Source organism: Oryctolagus cuniculus, chromosome 1 (assembly GCF_964237555.1).
Source record: "Oryctolagus cuniculus chromosome 1, mOryCun1.1, whole genome shotgun sequence".
In the NCBI taxonomy this organism is placed as follows: Eukaryota; Metazoa; Chordata; class Mammalia; order Lagomorpha; family Leporidae; genus Oryctolagus; species Oryctolagus cuniculus.
The window spans coordinates 177,490,237-177,514,668 of record NC_091432.1 but is presented as its reverse complement, the minus strand read 5'-3'; the positions used below and the strand labels follow the sequence as shown (position 1 = coordinate 177,514,668).

Below are 24,432 nucleotides of genomic sequence, written 5' to 3'. Positions count from 1 at the left end.
TTGAGGACTTTATATAATGTGGAACCTTCATAGTTCTACCTTGAAACTATCAATAGGTAAACCTTGATGAATCAGTAATAAGTATAAAGTTAACAGGATTTATTAAGTAAATTTTATGAGCTGTGTTTCTTTAGGACATGGACCTCATCCCATAGAATAGGTTCATGTTTCAATGCCATCTAGATGTAACCAATATCAAGGCTTTTGAGGTGATCCACACTTGCTATGACATGAGATAGCTTTTGTTTGGTCAGTTTTTAAAATTTACACAAACTTCCTCACAGCCATCCCTGTCTCTTCCGCACTATTTTCTCCATAGCACTCATCACCATCATGTCACTCCTCTTCACATATAATAGACATATTGTTCTAGTTGCTGATGTGTAACATCCCTAAACTTGTAACATAAAACAGTGAAACAACCAGCCATTTTTTATGTCCAAGATTTGATGGGTTAGGAATTCAGAAGGGACATTGCAGCTTGATTCTGTTCCACTGAGGGCTTAGCCATAAAGACTCAAAGACGGTGCAGGGTCTTGTTAACAAGGCCTTCCTAAGGATTATGTATTTTCCTTTATTTCTCAAAATTTTGATAGTTTCCCTCCTTTATATTATGCTTCAGAATCCATTCAGAACTTACAACTCCAATGTAACTTTTTTAATATTGATGTTATTTTTATAAATTTCTTTGTAATAAGTGTATAGTGGGAAACTAACTACATTGTTTCAGATGGATAAAATCCCAACAGGTAAGACCTGAAGCTATAAAACTCCTAGACAATAACAACAACAAAAATAGAGGAAAGGCGTTATAACATCAGTTTGTCAGTGATTTCCTGGAGGGGATTCTGAACACACAAGAAACACAAGCAAATAGAAGTTGGAATGCATCAAACTGAAAAGCCTCTATACAGCTAAGGAAACAATCAACAGAGTGAAAAGGCAGCATTTAAATGGGAGAAAATATTTTCCAACCATACATCTGCTAAATGAAAATATCTAAGAAGCTCTTACAACTCAAAAACAATGACAAAAACAATCCAGTTTAATAATGGGCAAAGGACTTAAATAGACATTTCTCCCAAAAAAGTTAAAATGGCCCACGGGTTTATGACAAGCTACTCAATATTGCTAATCATCAGGGAAACACAAGTTGAAATTGCAGTGAGATCTCATCTCACACCTTTTAGAAGAGCCATTGTATATTTTTGAAGAAGCCAGAAATAACCATTGATGTAGATATGGAATATTGGAACTCTTGTCCACAGTTCGGAATGTAAGATGGTGCAGCCACTGAAAAAGACAGTACAGAGATTCCTTTAAAGATTACAAATGGAAATACAGTCCTGGGATGATCCAGAAATTCCTCTTTTGCTTATTTTCCTTCCAGAATTTGAGTTAGGATCTGGAAGAGATTTTTACACATTGATGTTCAGAGCAACATTATTTACAATAGCCAAGAGGTATAAACAACCTGAAAGCCTATTTGTGGATGAAGAGATAAAAGCAAGGTGACACACATCCTTGAAATACTACTCAGCCATTAAAGTGGAGAAATCCTATCATAGACCCTACCATGCACCTGAGAGCATTATGCTAATAAGCCAGTCACAGACGTGCACTATATGGTTTTATTTATATGAGGCATCTTTCTAAAGTAATCAAATGCATAGAAACAAAGTAAACTTTAGGTGGTTGCTATAAGGAGTGGGGAATGAGAATCGCTATTTAACAGACACACGAAGGGATTTCGAAAACTTCATGGAAAATGGAATTACACTTGATCTTAGCCAAAAGGCCGAGAAGCGATATATTTTTTTAATCAATACACAATTATTCTTAAGTGCTGAAACTTAACTGAAAAGTGATCGCTGTTAAATATAAGAGTGGGAATAAGAGAGGGAAGAGATGTGCAATTTGGGACATGCTCAGGCTGACTTACCTCAAATGGTAGAGTTAGAAACATACCAGGGGATTCCAATTCAATCCCATCAAGGTGGCATGTACCAATGCCATCTCACTAGTCCCAGTGATCAATTTCTGTTCACAATTGATCATAATGAAAGGACTAAGAACCAAAGGGATCACATAAACAAGACTAGTGTCTGCAAATACTAGCTGATAGAATAAAAAAGGGAGAGAATGATCCAACATGGAAAGTGAGATACACAGCAGACCCATAGAATGGCAAATGTCCTAAACAGCACTCTGGCCTCAGAATCAGCCCTTAAGGCATGCGGATCCGGCTGAAATGCCCATGAGAGTATTTTAGGCATGGAAAGCCAAGACACTCTGGGGAAAAAAAAAAAAAAAGCCTAAATGAAAGATCTCCGCGAGTGAGATCCCAGTGGAAAGAACGGATCATCAAAGAAGGAGGTATCTTTCTCTGAAGGGAGGAGAGAAGTTCCACTTTGAGCATGGCCTTGTCTAAATATGATCAGAGTCAGTGAACTCAGGGGGCTTCCATAGCCTTGGCAGCTCATGACAAGAGCCTAGGGTGATTACTGACGCCATAAACAAGAGTGTCAATTTGTGAAGTCAACAACAGGAGTCACTGTGCACTTACTCCCCATGTATGATCTTTGTCCTTAGTGTGCTGTACATTGAGATTTAATGCTATCACTAGTACTCAAAAACAGTATTTTTCACTTTATGTTTCTGTGTGGGTGCAAACTGTTGAAATCTTTACTTAATGTATGCTAAACTGATCTTCTGTATATAAAGAGAATCGAAAATTAATCTTGATGTGAATGGAAGGGGAGAGGGAGTGGGAAAGGGGAGGGTTGTGGGTGGGAGGGCCGTTATGGGGGGGAAGCCATTGTAATCCATAAGCTGTACTTTGGAAATTTATATTCATTAAATAAAAGTTAAAAAAAAAGAAAATGGAATTAAAGGATCACTTTAGCAGAGCAGGCATTCAGCCAAACAGTTAAGATGCCCATGTTTTATATTGGATTTCTTGGGTTCAATTCTAGGCTCCAGCTCCTGATTCCAGCTTGCCACCAGTACAGACCCAGAGAAGCAAAATTAATGGCTCAAGTATTTGGGTTCATGCCACCTACATGGGAGACCTGGATTGCATTTCTCACTGCAGCTCAGCCCAGCCCTAGCTATTTTGAGCATCTGTAGAGTGAACCAGCAGATAGGAGGTTTCTCGCTCTTGCTCTCTCTCTCCTTCCTCCCCCTCCCTCTCCCTTTTCTCCCCTTCCTCTCCTCCCTCTCCCTCTAAAATAAATGATAATTTTTAAAATATTTTGGTCATTCAGAATTTCACTGCTTCAAGTCTGGAGAAAACAAATCTAACAAGCAGATTAAACTCACAGGGGTCTAAAACAAAGGACAGAGTGATTATTAGAGGACCTAAGAAAGGTGCTGTCCAAACCACTAGGAAGTTTTTTCCATAGAGAGGCAAATAGAAACTGACAGGAGGGGCCTGATAACAATTAGGTGGGCTAAGGCCTGGCCAGGTATATTTGAGGTCCAGATCTTTCTCTTCACGTGGGGTACTGGAATAGACATAAGGGAGGTGTGAAACTCCTTAGAGAAGGCGCCCTGCTGACTTCCATTACCTAGTTGGCCTGAGAAGAGAGCTGCTCCCCCTCTGGCTGCAGCCACTCTGGCTGGAGGTCTCTGACTCTAACAAATCTTAAATCTCAAAGATAAATAAATAAATAAATAAAATATTTTGGTCAAAAACTTTGAAATCTATGCAGTGTTTCATTATATGCATTTTCCATGAACTTTTTGAAGTAGCCTCATATTCTGAATACAAGGTCTTTATCAGACAAATGGCAGTCTGAAAAATTAATTTTCTTAGTGGTATCTTTTGAAGCAAAACATTTAAATAATTCCAATTTTTCAAGCAATTATGCTTTTAGTACTATTATTTTAGAACATTTTGCCTAATCTAAGGTCATGTTGGTTTTCATCAAGAAGTTTTGTAGTTTTAGGTTTTACTATTAGGTCTATGATCTATTTTTAGTTAATTGTTATATATAGACTGTTTTTCACCACTGAGTTATTTTGGCAAATTTATTGATAGTCAGTTGATCTTCAAGTTTATTTCTTGAATTTGAATTATTTTCCATTGTTCAACACACAGCTATTCCACACTTCCGCTTTATGTTCAGTTTTGAGATCAGATATTGCAGGTCCAGCCTTGTGCCTTTCAAATTCATTTTAGCTATTCTAGGTCATTGGTATTTCCATTGAAATTTTAAGAACAATTTAGCAATTTCTAAAAAATTTTCTGAAATTTTAATAGGGTTCGCAATCAATTGGTAGATAAATTTGCTGAAAATTGCATCTTCACAGTATTGAGTCTTCCAGTCCCTGTTTATTTAGATCTTTATTTTTGTCTCAGCTGTGTTTTTAAATTTTCATAGTTTTTAATTTACAAAGTTGTTTTCTTGTTAAATTTATGTCGAGTGTTTTTATGCTATTGTGATCGGAAGTTCTTTCCTACTTTAATTTTCAGTTTGTTTATTACTAATGTGCAGGGGTGCAAGTGGTATTTATTACTCATCTTTTATCCTGTGACCATGCTGAACTTGCTTGTAAACTCCTGTGTGTATGTGGTTGTGTGGGTGTGTGTATGTGCCCGTGTGTGCACATGTCCATGTGTTACAGATTTTCTATGTGCAACATGATGCCATCTGAAAATAAAAGTTTTATTTCTTCCTGTCAATCCTGTTCATTCCTGAATGTCTTTCCTTCTTTTCTTGTCCCTTCCCCCTTTATTACTGAGCTGGCTAGTATCTCCAGCGTGATGTTTAGTAGAAGCAGACAGTGGGCGTCCTTGCTTTGTTCCTGATCTTGGGGAGGGGGCAGGAATACAAAGTTTTTAACTAACTATGATGTTAGCTGTAGGTTTTTATAGATTCTCTACTCCAGGTTGATGGAAAGTTCTTGTCATGAATGAGATTAGTTTCTTAAATTTTTTCCTCCCATCTATTGGGATCTGTTGAAATCATCATATCCTTTTGATCCACTGTTAGTATAGCAATATTGCTATTTATTTTAATCAAATAAATTAACCCATATATTCCCGGGAGGAACATACCTCTTGGTTGTAGAGGCGAATAATCTTGTTTTTAAACTGCTGGATTCAATTTATTAACAGTTTAAGGATATTTACATGTATGGTTGTGAGAGATAGTGACCAGTAATGTCTATGTAATGTCTTTGGTTTTGGTATTAGATTAATACTGCCTTAGTATAGTGAATTGAAAAGTGATTCCTCATTTTTTCTTTACTTTTTCTTTTTTCTTTTTTCTTTTTTTTTTTTTTTTTTTTTTTTTTTGACAGGCAGAGTGGACAGAGAGAGAGACAGAGAGAAAGGTCTTCCTTTTGCCGTTGGTTCACCCTCCAACGGCCGCCGCGGCCGGCGTGCTGTGGCCGGTGCATTGTGCTGATCCGAAGCCAGGAGCCAGGTGCTTCTCCTGGTCTCCCATGGGGTGCAGGGCCCAAGCACTTGGGCCATCCTCCACTGCACTCCCTGGCCACAGCAGAGAGCTGGCCTGGAAGAGGGGCAACTGGGACAGAATCCGGCGCCCTGACCGGGACTAGAACCCGGTGTGCCGGCGCTGCAAGGTGGAGGATTAGCCTAGTGAGCCGCGGCGCCGGCAGCACATTTTTTCTTAATGAATGAGTTATAAAGGACCAGTATTATTTCTGCTTTAGATATTTGATATGTTTCACCAATGAAACCAACCATCCCTGGGCTTTGATTTGCTAATAGTTTTTTTTTAATTGATTTATTTATTTGAAAGAGTTGCAGAGAGAGAGGGAGAGGAGAAAGGGAGAGAGAGAGATCTTCCAACTGCTGGTTCACTCCCCAAATGGCTGCAACAGCCAGAGCTGCACCAGGCCCAAGCCAGGAGCCAAGAGCTTCTTCCTGTCTCCTATGCGGGTTCAGGGGCCCGAGCACTCAGGCCATCCTCTACTGCTTTCCCAGGCTCATTAGCAGGAAGCGGGGTGAGAAGTGGAGCAGTCAGGACTAGAACTGATGCTGTTATAGGATGCCAGTGTCGCAGGTGGCAGCTGCACCCACTACACTACTACAAGGCTTTAAATTATTCAATATGTCAACTTGGTATAGATCTGTTCCATTTCTGTTTCTTGTTAAGTCTGTTTTGAGAATTTATGTTTTTCTAGGAATTTATTTCATCCAAATTATCTAAGTTATTGGTGCAAAATGTTCATAGCTTTATAATCCTTGCGATTTCATAGTGTCAGTAATGATGTTTTCTCTTTCATTTTTGCTATTGGCAAACTGTATTTTTTAATTTTGTTTATCTGTTGAAATACTTATCAATTCTGTAGATTTTAAAATTCATAATTTTGTTTTCACTGATTTTCTTTATTTTTATTTTTCTGTTCCATTGGATTGTACTGTAATTTCTAATTACTGCTCTACTTCCTTTTCTGTTTCTTTCTTTGAGCTTAGTTTCTTAAGGTAGAGTTTAACTCATTGATTTTGAGCTCTGCAGTCTTTTCAGACTTTAAATTGCCTTCTAAACACTACTTTAACTGTATCACATAAATTTTCATATGTTGTGTTCTTTTTTATGCAATTAAAAATAGCTTAGGGGCAGGCATTTGGTACAATGCTAAATCACTGCTTTGGATGTCTACATCTCGTATCAGAGTGTCTGTTTTGAGTCTTAGCTACTCCACTTCAGTTCCAGCTTCCTATTAATACACATCTTAGTAGACAGCAAGTAATAGCTTGAGTACTTGGATCCCTGCCACCAATGTGCCAAGCCCAGATTGAGTTCCAGGCTCCTATCTTGAGGATGGCCCAGCTCTGGCTGTTGAGGAGTGAACTAATAGAACCTGCACTGCAATATGGAATACTGTCATTGCAAGTGATGGCTTAACTGTTGCATGACCATGGTGCCCCCTCCTTTTAATTTGTTGAAGCTAATGATTTATCTTTAAAATTTTCTTTTTAAAATTTATTTGAAAAACAGAGAGACAGAGACACCCTCATCCACTGGTTCACTCTTCAAATGCACAGCAACCTGGAACTCAATCCATGTCTCCGATGTGGTTCCTGTCATACAGCCATTTGAGCCATTACCTGCTACCTCTCACACTTCAGTAGGAAGCTGGATTTGGGAGTGGAGCTACATCAATGTGGCTCAATCAGCAACAGCCTCTGAGACCCCCAGGAAGACTTTTTGGAACTTTTACTCTGCATGACAGCTTCCTTTTTGTGCCCTGCAAATTTGAGCTTCCATCTCTTTAATTCAGGCAGACGACTATCCCCAGCTTAGAGTTCCTCTCCTTTAATAGCAAGCAGAAATCCAGGGGGGATTTTAGGACTTACCTCATTTGTTTTCCTTTTTTTCAGCAGGTGTAGCATTGTACTACATAGTAGATAATATATGAGAATGGCTATTTCATACATTTTTTCCAGCTTTTTTTTGAACCTGTTACAGAGCCTGTATTATATATATATATATATATATATATATATATATATATATATATATTTTAAAGCGTAGAGAAACAGAGAGGTCTTCACTCCCCAGATGCCTACAGCAGCAGGAACTGGGGCAGTCTAAGAACCAGGAGCTGGGAATTCAGTCTGGTTCCCACATGGGTGGTAGGGATCCAGCTACTTAAGCCATCACCTGATGCATCCTAGGGTATGCATTAGCAGGAAGCTGGAGTCTGGAACAGAGCTGGGACTTGAACCCAGGCACTCTGATGTGGCATGCATATGTCCCAGATGCCTGTTTGGTTCATTACTTTGTAAACAGCAATATTGCCTCTCCTTTTCCTTACCAGACATGTGAATATCTGATATTCTGAGCCAAGAGAGGGCATGGAGGAAAACAGAATGTGTATCTATTAAGGCTCATTCCATTTATCTCCATTCTAGAACTTGGTGAGTGTGGGCCACAAATTTCAGATAGCACCATAGCATGCCCTCTCATTTCTGAGCCAGGATTACATTAAAATTTTTGGCTTTTGCATTTGTATTACCTGCTTGGTTATAAGAAAATGATGAGGAAGATCACTACTGGCAAAATTATTTTCACAGAGAAATTCCTGATGGGTCAAGAGAGGGCAGTCACCCAATTTTCTGTTAGGTGTAGACTCAGGCATCTAAGTTGGTGGATTCATGGTGGAAATTTGTGGGACTCTGCCTTTTCTCAGGCTATTTCTGTTTCCTGATAGAAAGCCAGACTTGGTTGTGAATTGAAGCTTCCATAGATATTTCCTTTTCAGTCTTATTCCATCAGCCTTATAGCATCATCATCATCATCATCATCATCATCATCATCTTCATCATCATCATCTATAGTTTAATGAGGTGTCTCAACCCATTAGGGCAAAAAATGAACCTTTTATTCCTAAATAATCATTCTCTGTTAACTCCCTATTATACCACTGGGTTGTAGTTCCCTTGATAACATTTTGCCCCAGTTCTGTAATGTTTTCAGTCATTCTGGGCTTTATTAAAGCAGATTTATTCTTGTATTTAAGCCTTGCTCATGCTCAGTTTAAACTTTTAATGTTCCATTCAATTCAAAGCTCTTTCTATCCCCACTCCTACCTCCAAATCAGGCTGGAGTTGAAACTGTCCATTGATGAGGGTGGGTGTCGCAGTCACCCACTATTATTGTATTGGGATCTATCTCTTCCTTTAGGTCTAATAGTATTTTCTGTATATATCTGGGTGGTCTTGTGTTGGGTGTATATATATTTATGATTGTTATGTCTTCTTGCTGAATTGAGCCTTTTATCAAAATGTAATATCCCTCTTTATCTCTTTTTTCAGCTTTTGATTTGAAGTCTGTTTTATCTGATATCAAGATAACTACACCCCCTCACTTTTGGTTTCCTTTTGTCTGGTATATCTTGTTCCAACCCTTCATTTTCAGTGTGTGTGTACCTTTGTTTGTGAAATGAGTTTCTTGTAGGCAGCATATAATGAGGTTGTGGTTTTTGATCCATTCAGCCACCTAAGTCTTTTGGTTGGTGAATTTAATACATTTATATTCAAGGTTAGTATTGATAGATAAGAACTAAGACCTGTCATTTTATTGATTGGGTAGTGATTCTACATGCTCTGTTTAGTGAATTTGGTGGTGTCACGTGTGTTCATGGTATTTGTTTCTAATACAGGACACCCTTCAGAATTTCTTGTAAGGCTGGTCTGGTGGTGGTGAATTCTCTCTCTTTTTGCTTATCTGGAAAATACTACTTCACTTTTTTTAAAAGATTTTATTTATTTATTTGAAAGTCAGAGTTACACAGAAAGAGAAGGAGAGGCAGAGAGAGAGAGGTCTTCTGTCCGCTGGTTCACTCCCCAAATGGCTGCAATGGCTGGAGCTGTGCCAATCTGAAGCCTGGAGCCAGGGGCTTCTTCCAAGTCTCCCACCTGGGTGCAGGAACCCAAGCATTTGGGCCATCTTCTACTGCTTTTCCAGGCCACAGCAGAGAGCTGGATGAGAAGAGGAGCAACCGGGACTAGAACCGGCACCCATATGGGATGCCGGCGCTGAAGGCAGAGGATTAACCTACCGTGCCACAGTGCCAGCCCCTACTTCTTCACTTTTAAAGGGTAGCTTCACTAGATAAAATATTCTTGGTTGAAAGTTTTTTCTTTTAAGCCCTTGAATATATCATCCCACTCTCTTCTGGCCTATATGGTTTCCACTGAGAAACCTGATGTTAATCTAATTGGTTTTCCTTTGTATGAAACTTAATGCTTTTCTCTTACTGGTTTTAATATTCTCTCCTTTTTCTTTAACTTTGGACAATTTGATGACAGTATGCCTTGGAGAAGAAATTTTTTCGTTGAGTCTGCTTAGGGTCCTTTGAGTTTCTTGTATCTGGATGTCCATGTCTCTTTCAAGACCTGAGAAATTTTAACTATTATCTCATTTAGTAGGTTCTCAGTGCCCTTTCCCTTTTCTTCTACTTTAGGAATGCCTATAAGATGAATATTTGGTCATTTAATAGTATCCTATATCTCACATAGACTTCATTTTTTAAAATTCCTTTCTTTTTATTTTTGTTGGGCTGTTTCAAAGTTCTTGTCCTCAAGGTCAGAAATTCTTTCTTTCACTTGGTCTATTCTGCTGTTAAAACTCTCAGTTGTATTCTTTAACTTCATTGATTGAAGATTTCATCACTATAATGTCTATTTGGTTCTTCTGAATGAATTCTGTCTCCTTAGTAATATTTTCATTCACATAACTCGTTGATTTCCTCATTTAATCTATGTGTATTCTCTTGCATCTCATGAGTTTCCTTACAGTCATTATTTTGGATTCTGTATCTGTAATTTCATAGATTTCTTTCCGTTCAGGATCTAATTCTGTAGGAGTGTTGTGTTCTTTTGGAGTCTCCTGTGTCCCTACATTGGCACCTGCCCATCTGGTATATTTGTCCCTTCTTCTTTATGGGGTAAGTTTTATTGTAAAAGAGTTCATGGATTAGTTGGAATCACTTGGCTTGTTGCTGTCTTTGTTTTTAGGTGAGCCCAGGATGTAGTCTCTGAGTGATTTCTTTTGTCTTCATCAATGTCAGCTGTATCTATAAGTGACACAGTGGTCTAGTCTGCTGCAGTTCATAGGTGTGGGGAGCAACCCGGACTGGACTAAGTTACTGGAATTAAGACTTATTCTATGCATCTGCTCTCCCACAATATGGCGCTGGGAGAGAAGAAAACAGCTTCTACGCAGCTGCCTCTTGCCAACTTGAGTGATGACCTCCAGGAGCTGATCCTGCTCCTGATTGGAGGAGAGCAGCGTACTCGGCGTGTGGGCAGCCGAGTTGGGATTGGCGGAGGACTATAAAGGAGGAGAGAGACGGCATGCACCAGGAACATCTAAGGGGAACATCTGAAGGAACACCTGTGCAGCCCCCGTGAGAGCCGGCCGGCGGTGTGCCGCTCCCCTGCGGAAGTGGGGAAGGTGGCAGGGGGCCCGCCCCTCCACGGAGGTGGAGGGTCGGAAGCCAACCCGGGAAGAACCAGCAGCAAACCCGGGGAGGGCCGAGCAGACGAAAGAACAGCGCAGGGTCCTGTGTCGTTCCTCCACGAAGACGGGGAGCGACAATAGGAATGGAAGTATGGCTTTGAGATGAATAAGGGTTTCCTTGGGTATGTATCTTCGGCCCACAGAGAGTTCAATGTTAGTATCCCTGGGGAATGTGATAGCCAAGGCCTTGTTCTTGGTGCTGAGGGAGACAAGTGTGGTTGCCCACTTGTCCTACTGCAAGTCTGAGTGATGCTGGCATTTGTGGCTCCAATTATTGTGGCTCTAGGACTGTGTGATACAGATCCTTCCTCAGGTTCTGATAGGAGAGTCCAACTGATGTTGGGACTTATAACATTAAGAGCCTAGTCCTAGGGCTAGAGGATGTGACATGACCCCTGTTCCAGTCCTAGGGAGTGACTACAAGATATACAGGAGATTTTACCCTGAGGGTGTGAGTCTAGAGAGCTGGAATGCAGGTAGGTTCTTCCCTGTGTCCACTGGGTAGATTCCAGTGGCACTGAGAAATTTGGAATGAATTGTTACAGTCCCAGTGTTGCAGGGTACAGTGGATTTTTTATGGGGTAGCTCCAGGGCTGATGCCCCAAAACTCCCACAGTTGCCGGATGCAGGGGATCTATCCTTTGCCCCACACATTGCCCTAACTCTGACTATGATGTTGGTAGGAGAACAGAAGTGCACTGTGTGACTTTTCACTGCCAAGTATGGCACTCTGGGCAAGTGGGGAAGGGGAAGGAAGCAAGTCCGCTTCCCTGCTCCAAGCCCAGAGTTGCTCAGACCCCAGTCAGCTCTCCAGGCTGAAGCGAAAGTCAGTGGGTGCCTGTGGAATTCCCCATCAGCTAAAACTGTGAGCGGAGGGGCATACAGCGATTTCTTCCTACCTTGGCATGTTAAGCTGGCGGCTCGCAGCTGGCAGCTGGCTGTACCACACGGCTGACTGCAGCGCTGTCTCTGTCTTCTCTTGTCCCATAGTCTTCATTGTTTTTTTTTTTTCCACTTCTTTAAAAATTTCCATCAGTCAGGAAATGTAGTCCTTCCTTTGTTCTTTTCATATCACAGAGCAGCCTAAGTTAGTGTGGTTACACCCAATTCAGCACCTTGGATCTCTCTGAAGTTTTCATTTTAAACTCCACTTTACAGGTGAGAATATTAAGTTCATTCAGCTATTAAATAGTGGAGTCAAAAATCCCAGACCTAGAGTTTGCATTTTTAAAATATTTATTTTATTTATTTGAAAGATAGAGTCACAGAGAAAGGTAGACACACACACACACGCGCGCACACACAGAGGGAGAGAGAGAAAGAGAGAGGTCTTCCTCTCTCTTCCTCAATACAATTTACTGCAAGTCTTTCACTTGTCTCTTTTTTTTAGATTTATTTGAAAGAGTTATTTGACAGACAGAGCAAGGTAGAGCAAGAGAGAGAGAGAGAGTCTTCCATTCTCTGGTTCACTCCCAAGATGGCTACAATGGCCAGAGCTGTGCCAGTCTGAAGCCAGGAGCAGGAGCTTCTACCGGGTCTCCCACAATGGTGCAGGGGCCCAAGGACTGGGCCATCCTCTGCTGCTTTCCCAGCCACAGCAGAGAGCTGGATGGGAAGTGGAGCAACCAGGGCATGAACTGACATCCCTATGGGATGCTGGCTCCCCAGGTGGAGGCTCACTTATCCCACTGTGCCACAGCACTGGCCCCTAGACTTTGTATTTTTAATTACTCATGCTATTTTTTCCCAGATTGTGCCTTTGGAAAACTCATGTTCTTGCGGGTTTCTGTCTTCAGTGGAGAGGCTGAAGGGGATGCACTGGTGCTGCCGCACAGAAGCCAGCCTCAGCCAGAGGGCTCCTTTTCTCCCTGGAGCCTCCAACTTTAGACTTCTGTGACTCAGCCATAAATAATAAATATGGCTGAGTAGAGGTTAATAAAACACTCATTGGATTACTGCCAGCTTTACTCTAGGTCCTCGTTTCTTTGGTTGTTCTGTTGGGGACTGACTGTTTCTTTGGGAATTCATTTCCCTGTGTGGATTTGAATTAATTCCCTCAGGCCGCAGAATTGTAATCTGGAAGAGTTCATTCAGCAAATGGCACCCAGCTTTTCTCACTCTGGTTTGCCAAAGACACTGTGAGGCTTTGTTTGAACACAGGCAACAGTCCTGGACGGCAGATGTTTGCAAATAGCATTTGTTTAATTGCTCAGGCACTTTATAATATATTTTTTGTCCTAAGCTGTGGAAAACACATCCTTCATCAGCTTCAACATAGAGTGTAACTTTGGAGGGCCATTCTGGCTGTCTTTTTTCCTTGTGCATTGGTCCAGACAGATGGAGTGAACAAAAAGAAGGAAAGGGGAAGCTGTTGGCAGTTACCCTCAACTTTGCCTCTTTGTGGGAGCAGCAGCAATGTAGAAATGACGACTCTTTCCAGTTCTGCTCCCCACCCCCTCAGGAAAATCCCCAACCAACAGAAAAGCACAGGGAGGAGGATTACATGGTGGCAGCCCACTCTGGCAGCACATCTTACAGCATCTGTAGTCAGCCTGCATCTGAACTCTGTTGCAGGGAGTTGGCACAGCCCCCTGGGCTAGCACAAGTGCTAATAGCAGGTTTCTGTGGGCACAGGAAGAGCGCCCAGCACGGCCTTTCGCCCTGTGTACGGGCTCTTCCTTGTGCTGCAGAGCCTGACAGTTGCATCTCGGAGCACCTGGGTGTGTGGTGAGTTGGCCTAGGTTTCAGATGCACCAGTGTGGCTCAGAGAGGCCCACTTTAGAAAGTGACATGCTCCAGGGGCCGGCGCCGCAGCTCACTAGGCTAATCCTCCTCCTAGCGGCGCCGGCACACCGGGTTCTAGTCCCGGTCGGGGCGCCGGATTCTGTCCCGGTTGCCCCTCTTCCAGGCCAGCTCTCTACTGTGGCCAGGGAGTGCAGTGGAGGATGGCCCAGGTGCTTGGGCCCTGCACCCCATGGGAGACCAGGAGAAGCACCTGGCTCCTGGCTCCTGCCATCGGATCAGCGCGGTGCGCCGGCCGCAGCGCGCCAGCCGCGGCGGCCATTGGAGGGTGAACCAACGGCAAAGGAAGACCTTTCTCTCTGTCTCTCTCTCTCACTGTCCACTCTGCCTGTAAAAAAAAAAAAAAAGAAAGTGACATGCTCCAGAACCACCTTCATGATGTAGCCATTGGCTCTTCCTACCCTGGAGTCGGTCAACCTGGCCAACCTTGGGACCATTCTACTCTGCCCTTCCAGAATTCCCAGTAATTCCTGCAGAAGTACACAGGAATTCACATAGCTGGATATCACCTGGAGAATTTGACTCAGCAGGGCTTGATGGCACATGGGACAGTGTAGGTGATCTCTGATGTGCAGGTGAGGTAATAGACACTACTTCAGTGATGTGACACTAAGTGTATCCTTCCCAGGGTGGGCATTATTGTGAAGCAGATTAAGCTGCTGATTGGGATATCAGCATCCCACATCAGATTGCTGGTTTGAGTCCTGGCTATTCCACTTCAAATCCAGCTCCCTGCTGATTCCCCTGGGAAGGCAGCAGATGATGGCTCAAGTACTTGAGTTACTGCCAGCCATGTGGGAGAACAGGATGGAGTTCTGAGTTCTGGGCTTCAACCTAGCCCAGCCCTGGCTTTTATGGCTATTTGGGGAATGAACCAGCAGATGGAAGATCTGTCTATCTCTCTCTGCCTGTCAGATAAATAAATCTTTTTTGTTGTCTATTGCATAGTTTAAAATAATTTTTTAAGAAAATAATTTTTTAAGAATGTGTCACTTGCAGCAGACTCATAGAATGGCAGATGTCCTAAACAGCACTCTGGCCTCAGAATCAGCCCTTAAGGCGTTCAGATCTGGCTGAAGAGCCCATGAGAGTATTTTAGGCATGGAAAGCCAACTCCAGGGCGGGGGGAAAAAAAAAAACACCTAAATGAAAGATCTCTGCGAGTGAGATGCCAGTGGAAGGAATGGGCCATCAAAGAAGGAGGGACCTTTCTCTGAAGGGAGGAGAGAACTTCCACTTTGACCATGGCCTTGTCTAAATAAGATCAGAGTCGGCAAACTCAAAAGGCTTCCATACCCTTGGCAACTCATGACAAGAGCCTAGGGAGATTACTGAAACAAGAGTGTCAGTTTGTTAAGTAAACAACAGGAGTCACTGTGCACTTACTCCCCATGTAGGATCTCTGTCCTTAATGTGTTGTCCAATGTGAAGTAATGCTATAACTAGTACTCAAACAGTACTTTACACTTTGTGTTTCTGTGTGGGTGCAAACTGTTGAAATCTTTACTTAGTATATACTAAATTGATCTGTATATAAAGATAATTGAAAATGACCGGTGCTGTGGCTCAATAGGCTAATCCTCCGCCTAGCAGCACCAGCACACCGGGTTCTAGTCCCGGTCGGGGCGCCAGATTCTGTCCCGGTTGCCCCTCTTCCAGGCCAGCTGTCTGCTGTGGCCAGGGAGTGCAGTGGAGGATGGCCCAAGTGCTTGGGCCCTGCACCCCATGGGAGACCAGGAGAAGCACCTGGCTCCTGGCTTCGGATCAGCGCGGTGCACCGGCCGCAGCACGCCGGCTGTGGCGGCCATTGGAGGGTGAACCAATGGCAAGGAAAGACCTTTCTCTCTGTCTCTCTCTCTCACTGTCCACTCTGCCTGTAAAAAAAAAAAAAAAAAGATAATTGAAAATGAATCTTCATGTGAAAGGAATGGGAGAGGGAGCGGGAGATGGGAGGGTTGTGGGTGGGAGGGAATTTTTGGGGGGATTTTGCCACTGTAATCCAAAAGCTGTACTTTGAAAATTTATTAAATAAAAGTTAAAAAAAAAGAATGTGTCACTTGTATGTAATAATTATTAAGGAAGGTCTTTCAAAACTAATATTCCAATTCTGGCTCTGCCACTTATTAACTATGTGACCTTAGATAAATCACTTAGATTCTCTGTGTCTTCTTGTGCTAATCTGTCATATAATCTCTGATATGAGGATGGTCATATCACCTCCCTCACGGGGTGGTTTGTGGACTGGATGAATTCTTGTGAAACACTTAGAATATAGTAATCCCTAAATAAATTGTTGTAATTTCCAAGTGTAAACTTACTTAGAAGAAATAAAAAATGGCCAGACATTTGCTTTGAAGTTTGTTTTGTTGGAATTGTGTAGGAAATTCCTTTGCTCTACCTCTGTGCAGCTGTTTACAAAGCATGAGTCTTTGAAGCTACCCTGGAGTGCCAGTTGATTTTTCCTTAATTTACATATCTCTTTAAAAAAAAAAACCACCTTTCTTGTAGAGCCTAGGGTTTTTTAAAAGATTTATTTTGTATTTTGAAAGGCAGAGTGATGGAGAGAGAGAGAGAGAGAGAGAGAGAGAAAAGTGAGCTTCCATCCTTTGGTTTACTACCCACAGGTCCACAACAGCCCAGGCTGGGCCAAGCCAAAGCCAGGAGCCTGGGAACGTCATCCGGGTCTCCCACATGGGTGGCAGGGGCCCAAGGACTTGGGCCATCTTTTGCTGCTTTCCCAGTCATGTTAGCAGGGAGCTAGATCAAAAGTGGAGCAGCTGTGACTAGGACTGGTACTCCAATATGGGATGCCAGCGTTGCAGGCAGCAGCTTAACTCACTGTGCCACATCACCAGCCCCTAGAGCCAAGTTTTGATTTTTATAAAGTTAATTAAATTTTTTTAACACAAGCTCTATGAAGCCCTGCTAAACAAGTGGAATACCCGCTTGCCTTTTTTTATTTTTTTAGATTTTATTTATTTATTTGAGAGGCAGAGTTACAGACAGACAGGGAGAGAGAGAAGCAAGATCTTACATCCTCTGGTTCACTCCACAAATCATCACAGAAGCCAGAGCTGAGCCTATCCAAAGTCAGGAGCTAGGAGCTACTTCCAGGTTTCCCGTGTGAGTGCAGTGACTCAAGCACTTGAGCCATCTTCTGCTGTTTTCTGAGGCCATAAACAGAGAGTCGGATCGTAAGAGGAGCAGTTGGGACATGAACTTGCACCCATTTGGGATGCTGGTACCATAGGCAGAGGCTTAGCCCCAATTTAATTTTTTTTTTAATCTCTAAAGGAATTTCTTTGGCTTCTCCAGGAGTCAGTGTCAGAGACAAGGCACCAGTGTACCTGTGACAAGTACACTCTAGGCAGATATCCTGCTTCATCTCGTTTGTTATGTGTATACAAGATGTGAGGTATTTGGAGGAAAAGTTACATGTAAGGGAAAGGAATTTATCAAGCATTTTCAAAATCCATGCCTAGTTTTTTCATACTGTGCCTCTCCAAGCTCTTTGTAAAGGCCCCTACGTTTGTAAAACCCAAGACTCTCTTCTTTCCACTTTGCCATCCCCACTCAGATCAGAGATGAAGACAGGACAGGTCTGACCCTATGATGATGGCTTGTGATTTACATGGTGCACTATGGTTTATAAAGACATGCATATCTGCATTCTACTACAAGTCTAGTTGAGCCTTGCATCCAGAGCTGCTGCCCTATCCTTTATTCCGAGAGCGATCATTACCCACTCTTATGGGAGCCTTGACACCAAGGAAATGCTTTTGTCTTCTTAAACCTTTTGTCACAACATCTTATGAGGGAACTAATCCTTGTGAATGGCAATATTTGGTAAACATCACGTCCTGGGCACTGTACTAATAAGTTTTCACATTGTCTCATTTGTTTCTTGAAGTAGCCATAGGTTCTAGTCACATTTATATTTTACAGATAAGGCCACTGCAACCAATGACAATGCTGGAGTAAAAATTCACCTCTAGGACTGCCTGCTCCCGATCCCAGTGTCTTGATCCTTCTTATACTGTATCATTATCTTCATTTTCTGGCTGAGAAGGTCAAGTTCAAAGAGGTTATGGACATGCCCTAGGTATCACAGATGGACTAGGATGAAGCCCCCATCTTCTTATGACACATTCCTGATCAATCCGACAAAGAAGATTAAGCACATGTACAAACGGTAATATGAAAAACAGAATTGGAAAGGAAATGGGAAAAATATCAGGTATGTGGTCTGATGGGATTGGGAAACAATTATGAACCAGATGAGCTGAGCCTACCAAGTAGAGTAAGATTTCTAGAAACAGAAATACCTGGAGGAATATTTCCAACAAATGAAAGAGAATGAGCAAAAGTGCATACATAGTTCAGACAGCAATGAAGGTGCAAGTATGAATTCACCACTGTATGAGGGGCACACAGAGTATGTTGGGAGACTAGGCTGTGTGTGCTTGCATACAAGTCTGAAGGGTTTGCTGCTAGGAACTTGAAGGATGAAGAACCACTGGATGTTTTGAGCAAGGAATATGTTGTGGTCCAAAGTATGCTTTAAGGAAAACCACTGTGCCAGGCAACACTAGACTAGGAGGAAAGCCTTGCAGTGGTTCTTGGGATAGAAGGGGGATCTGAACCAGTGTGCAAAGTGTGGAAGGGGAGAATTCAAAATTTACAACATAGAGTTGGCAGAACCTCACAGCTGTCGAGATGTTAGTGGCCAAAGAGTGTGTGATATCCAATATAGTTCTGTGTTTGAACCTAGGTCCCTAAAGGAATTGTGTTGCCATAAGTAAAATTAGGAAATGAAAGAACATGAGTTAATGTAGGGGGGAGATAATGATCTCATTTTGAAATAGAGCAATTTTGAGGGGCATGTAGTTGCAGAAGTTGAGGCACAAAAACTTGAGAGGGAAGAGATAGAACCAAATAATTAGTCTGGCAGAGACATTTAGAAGAAGGTGATTTTGCCATTGAGGAAGTTAGCCGTGAAGAGAAGAGAGCCAAGGAACAACCTTGGGCAAAGGAGAGCTTTTGGAGAGCTCTGAAAGAAGGCGGGGACATAAGCAGAGAGGTAAGGGGATAATTAAGGGAGTCCAGTGTCCTGAAACCCAAAGGCGGGAGGCTAAGGGATGTGGAAGTCAGAAAAGCTCTTAAGAACAATTTTGAGTCCAGAGTGATTGTGGGTAGGGAGAAGTAGAGGTACAGAATCAAGCAAGGCGTGGGTTAGGAAGTGACTGAGTAGCCAGGAAGAAAACAGACGGCTGACCCCCTCAAGACTCTCTGTCAGTAAAAAATCCTTGTCAAGAGGCAAGAGAATTCAGTTGCATTATGCAATGTTAAATGACATACAGTATGCAAGTCCAAGGAGTACAAGCACATCTAACATAAAAATTTGTATTTTCAGGAGATTCAAAGAAAATAAAAATGAAAAGCATTAGGAATCAATCAAGGGAGATTTCTAAGGCAGTTCTGCTAAAGAGGATGGATGGGAAATATGCCAGTCAAGATAGAAATGAACTTGCCATTTAAGAAAAGATTGTAGTTTTGGCTTTGATACAACATTCCACTAGTAACTAGAGGAGTGAAAACTAGAGCCCCTGGGAGAAAAAATTGCTCAAGTCTATTTCCAATCCAGATGTCAAGTTTCTGGAAATAGCTGGAATGCACCTGGCTATACATGGCCCTTATCTTGTAGATAAACAAGGCAACTTCCTCAAAGTGACACTGTATTCAAAGTTCTCTTATTAAATCCTTCATTTCAAAGCATTCATCCCATCTCTTCCTACAGATTACATTAAAAAGACAACAGTCTTGCTTTTCCTTACTATTACTGTTTTTTCAGGCTTCTGTCTCTGTAACATGTTGTAGTGATGGGCAGATTAAAGTGAGTCCTTTTGAAAACATTCAGTCTCTATTTGAGATTTTGAAGAGTGTTGCTCCCCCTCTTCGTGGAGGAACGACACAGGACCCTGCGCTGTTCTTTTGTCTGCTCGGCCCTTCCCGGGTTTGCTGCTGGTTCTTCCCGGGTTGGCTACCGTCCCTTCCACCTCCGTGGAAGGGCAGTTCCCCCTGGCCACTTTCCCCACTTCCATGGGGGAGCGGCACACCGCCGGCCGGCTCTCTCGGGGGCTGCACAGGTGTTCCTTCAGATAGATGTTCCTCTTAGATGTTCCTGGTGCATGTTGTCTCTCTCCTCCTTTATAGTCCTCTTCCACCAATCCCAACTCAGCTGCCCACATGCCGAGTACGCTGCTCTCCTCCAATCAGGAGCAGGATCAGCTCCTGGAGGTCATCACTCAAGTTGGCAAGAGGCAGCTGCGTAGAAGCTGTTTCCTCCTCTCCCAGCGCCATATTGTGGGAGAGCAGATGCATAGAATAAGTCTTAATTCCAGTAACTTAGTCTAGTCCGAGTTGCTCCCCACAGATCCCCCTTTCTTTTTATTTTTGGTGTTGATACGCGCCTGTCTTCGGTGCCCCGCGGCACACACTCTGCTCTGCTTGCTAGAGTTGCCCACAGGTGCTTACAAGCCCTACCAATCAGGCAAACTGAATCTGGGTCCTCTCTTCGCCATGTTGTGAGGAGGTTTTTAGGCGCTGATGCATGCCTGTGTTTGGTGCCCTGCAGCGCATGCTCTGCTCTGCTAGAACTGCCTGCAGGTGCTTACAAGCCCTACCAATCAGGCAAACCGAATCCAAGCCTTCTCATTGCCGTATTGTGGGGAGACTTATTGGTGTTGATTCGTGCCTATCTTCGGTGACCTGCAGCTCATACTCTGGTCGAGCTGCCTGCTGGTGCTTATCGCCTTACTAATCAGGCAGACCGAATCCAAGCCTTCTCATTGCGGTATTGTGGGGAGACTTATTGATGTTAATTCGTGCCTGTCTTCGGTGACCTGCGGCGCATAAGCTGCTAGCCGCCTGCAGGTGCTCACCACCTCCCTAATCAGGCAGACCGAATCCAAGCTCTCTCATTGCCATGTTGAGGGAAGGCCTTATTTTTCTCTATTTCTCTACCTCTGGGCATTCCTATTTCTCCTATTTTACTTCTATCTACCAGCATTCCTATTTCTCTCATTTTACTTCTAAACTTCTGTTTCTCTTATCCCTGCGGCTTCCCAGCGCCTGCCCCGAGGCTGCTTCTCGGTGGCTTCCCGGCTTTGAGCCGCTTCAGCCCGTGCTTCTCTCATCTGCGTGGCTTCCCGGCTTCGCGCGCGCAATCCGCGGTCTCCGCGCCCCTTCGCGCCCGCACCACGGCCTCACACTAGCCCCACGCTATCTATTCACGCCCCGTGCTCTCTCTGCACGTGGCGGCGTCCGCGAATCACACAGCCTAGCTCACGTTTCCGCCACCGGTTGGTTTAGTTTTCAGTCTAAGTTCCCCGGGCTAACCTGACGAATTTAACCTAGCTTACGCGTCTCCGCCTTATGGTTTGGCTTCCCGTCCTTTGCTCCCCGGGCTAATCTGACGGATTCCAACCTGGCCCACGTTTCCGCCTCTGGTTCAACTCCCCGCCTTTTGCTCCCTGGGCTGACTTAAAGAATTCCAACCTGGCTTACGTTTCCGCCTCGGCCTGCCCCCGCAGCTTCAATTTCCCTAACATTTTTCTCTACCTGGTATGTTTCCCTAAGTTTTCTTCCAACAATATTCCTCCCTCATTTCTCCTGGCTTCTCCCCACAGTCCGTATCCGAGTCTGTTTGTTCTAGCTTTCACTTTCGCTTTCAACCTTAGAGATTTCTCCCAGCTTCCCCCCGTAGTCCATATCTGAGTCTATGCCTAGGCTTTTGATAGCTTCTTCCGGCACCTTTTCCATCCGGCTTTTCCCTAGGCTCTTTGCTAGTCTCTCTCTCCGGTATTTTCCAACTTCTTCCCACTTCTTCCCTCCTAGGTTTCCTATCCGAGTCACGGCACCATTATGTCGCTCCCCCTCTTCGTGGAGGAACGACACAGGACCCTGCGCTGTTCTTTTGTCTGCTCGGCCCTTCTCGGGTTTGCTGCTGGTTCTTCCCGGGTTGGTTACCGTCCCTTCCACCTCCGTGGAAGGGCGGTTCCCCCTGGCCACTTTCCCCACTTCCATGGGGGAGCGGCACACCGCCGGCCGGCTCTCTCGGGGGCTGCACAGGTGTTCCTTCAGATAGATGTTCCTCTTAGATGTTCCTGGTGCATGTTGTCTCTCTCCTCCTTTATAGTCCTCTTCCACCAATCCCAACTCGGCTGCCCACATGCCGAGTACGCTGCTCTCCTCCAATCAGGAGCAGGATCAGCTCCTGGAGGTCATCACTCAAGTTGGCAAGAGGCAGCTGCGTAGAAGCTGTTTCCTCCTCTCCCAGCGCCATATTGTGGGAGAGCAGATGCATAGAATAAGTCTTAATTCCAGTAACTTAGTCTAGTCCGAGTTGCTCCCCACAGAAGAGGAGACGGAGACTTCCTGTTCATGAGCTGTTTGAATGTGATCTATCATGTACTTCTGGAATAAAAGCGGGTTATACAAAAAAAAGGACTGATTCCAGTTCATCCATACTTAACTCTGACCTCAGAACACACATACACCGAAACCAAATAGTACAGATAGAGAATCAATCCCAGTTTTCATATTGAGATAGCAAGACCCTTCTTGGAGATATGATGGAATTCTCAGTGTTTTATGATTTTGACATACGGAAGCCTTTAGATCAGTTTGTCTCTTTTCTCATGAAAATCAGGAAACCAACAAAATGCTTGCTGATTACTTGTCTGCTCTTTCTATTTCAGGCCTTTACAAACTGAGAGACCCCTGTTTTTCTATTCTCGAGTATTCTCTTTAATTAGAAAATAATAGAATGTGAAACAGTCATATGATTTATAATAAAGCTATATTACAGAAGATCAAAAATAAAAGAAAAACCTCTCTCATAACTTTATCCTGAGAAAAACCACATCTTTTTTAAAGTACAATTTCATCCAATCCTTTTTTGCTATGCATTTTGATTACATAATTGTACTCACAATCTAATACAATTTTGCATTCCTTTTCACTTAATTTTATGATGTAATGCACACTTTCTCTCCATGCTTCATCCTAGATACTGACCTGAAGTTTTCCTACCTGGTCAAGAACGCTAGTATTTACAAATTCTCTGTTGAGTTTGCAAACATTCTGGCCATGGGTTGTCAATCCAGCTGTGGCCTGTTTACATTTCTTCTAGTTCCTTGCAACAGGGAGGCTGTGTCAGCATTGGAAGACCTACTTACCTCCCCTTCAAAAATGTGATGGCATGAGTACTGGTGTGTGCTGGCAGGACTGAATTGGGTACAGGGCTGGGTACCCACTGGCTGAGTGACCCAAGAGTTCTTTTAACCTTCCTTCCTTCATGTTTCTTATTCCTATGCAAGGATTGTCTTAGTCTATTTTCTGTTGCTATGACTGTGTACCTTGTAACTAGGTGAGTTATCAGTACACAAAGTTTATTCAGCTCATAGTTCCAGGGAGTGGATACATCAAGATCAGGCAGCCGTCAATAGGCTAATCCTCCACCTAGCGGCGCCGGCACACCGGGGTCTAGTCCCGGTCGGGGCGCTGGATTCTGTCCCGGTTGCCCCTCTTCCAGGCCAGCTCTCTTCTGTGGCCAGGGAGTGCAGTGGAGGATGGCCCAAGTGCTTGGGCCCTGCACCCCATGGGAGACCAGGAGAAGCACCTGGCTCCTGGCTTCGGATCAGCGCGATGCGCCAGCCGCAGCGTGCCGGCTGCGGTGGCCATTGGAGGGTGAACCAACGGCAAAGGAAGACCTTTCTCTCTGTCTCTCTCTCTCTCACTGTCCACTCTGCCTGTAAAAAAAAAAAAAAAAAAAAAGATCAGGCAGCCGTATCTGCTGTAGTCCTTGCTGCTGGGGGAACTCTACAGCGTCTTGAGTCCGTACAAGGCCTCCCACAGCAAGAGGGACTGATCACCCTAATTCACATCTCCCCTCATCTTCTTAGAAAGACCCAAAGGATGAGGGCCCCACCTTTAGGTCCTCATTTAACAGTGGTTATCTCCCCAAAGTCCCACCTCCAAATGTCATTGTTGGATAAAGTTTCCACCCTCTTGCTCCTCACAACAGGGATTAAATCTCAACATGAGTTTTGAAGGGGACATGCATTTGAACTGTAGCGGGGTGTGGCACAAATGGTCCCTAGAGCTCTTTTAGTTTGAGTGATTGTGAAGTGAACATTCTTCTGACAGCTGCTCCAGGTCTGCAGTGGCTGGTGAACCATGTAGATGCTAGGATCATCCAGAGTTCTTGACTGAGGCTGGAGTTGGGATTTGTTCCCCTGCCTCAGACCAGTCCTGGTACTCCAGAGGGAAACACTGAGACCTTTGTTTTTTAATTCAAAAGGCTCAACATTAAATTGCATTACTTCATTCCTAGTCCAAATGCCAACATAGTCTTTGGAATGCTTTTTCTCATTTCATCCTTAAGCTAATTGGAAGTCAGAGTAAGAATTAGCATTCTTGTTAGGCAGAAAAGGAAAATAGGGTCTCACAACTCTTAAGTCACATGCCCTAGTGATGTGGCTCCTGTTGGTGAAATTGCACGAGGATTAGAGGGCCTTGGACCCCTTTATGTCGTACACTGTCAGGTTGAAAGCAAAGCCAATCC

At 43.5% G+C, this 24,432-nt stretch overlaps 1 protein-coding gene across 4 annotated transcripts in view; it reads left to right on the top strand.

Annotated features, from left to right (window-relative positions):
* Window positions 1-24,432, top strand: part of ZDHHC21 (zinc finger DHHC-type palmitoyltransferase 21) — a 117,775-nt gene that overhangs the window by 78,379 nt on the left and 14,964 nt on the right. For 3 of the 4 annotated variants that reach the window (XM_051857808.2, XM_051857814.2, XM_051857833.2), the window contains one exon: window positions 2,976-3,252. The exons of the other annotated variant lie outside the window; for it this stretch is intronic. In XM_051857808.2, coding sequence (XP_051713768.2) covers window positions 2,976-3,129 — 154 coding nt within the window. In that variant the 3' untranslated portion in view covers window positions 3,130-3,252. Of the gene's footprint in view, window positions 1-2,975; window positions 3,253-24,432 lie in introns of those variants that run through there. 4 annotated transcript variants of the gene reach the window in all.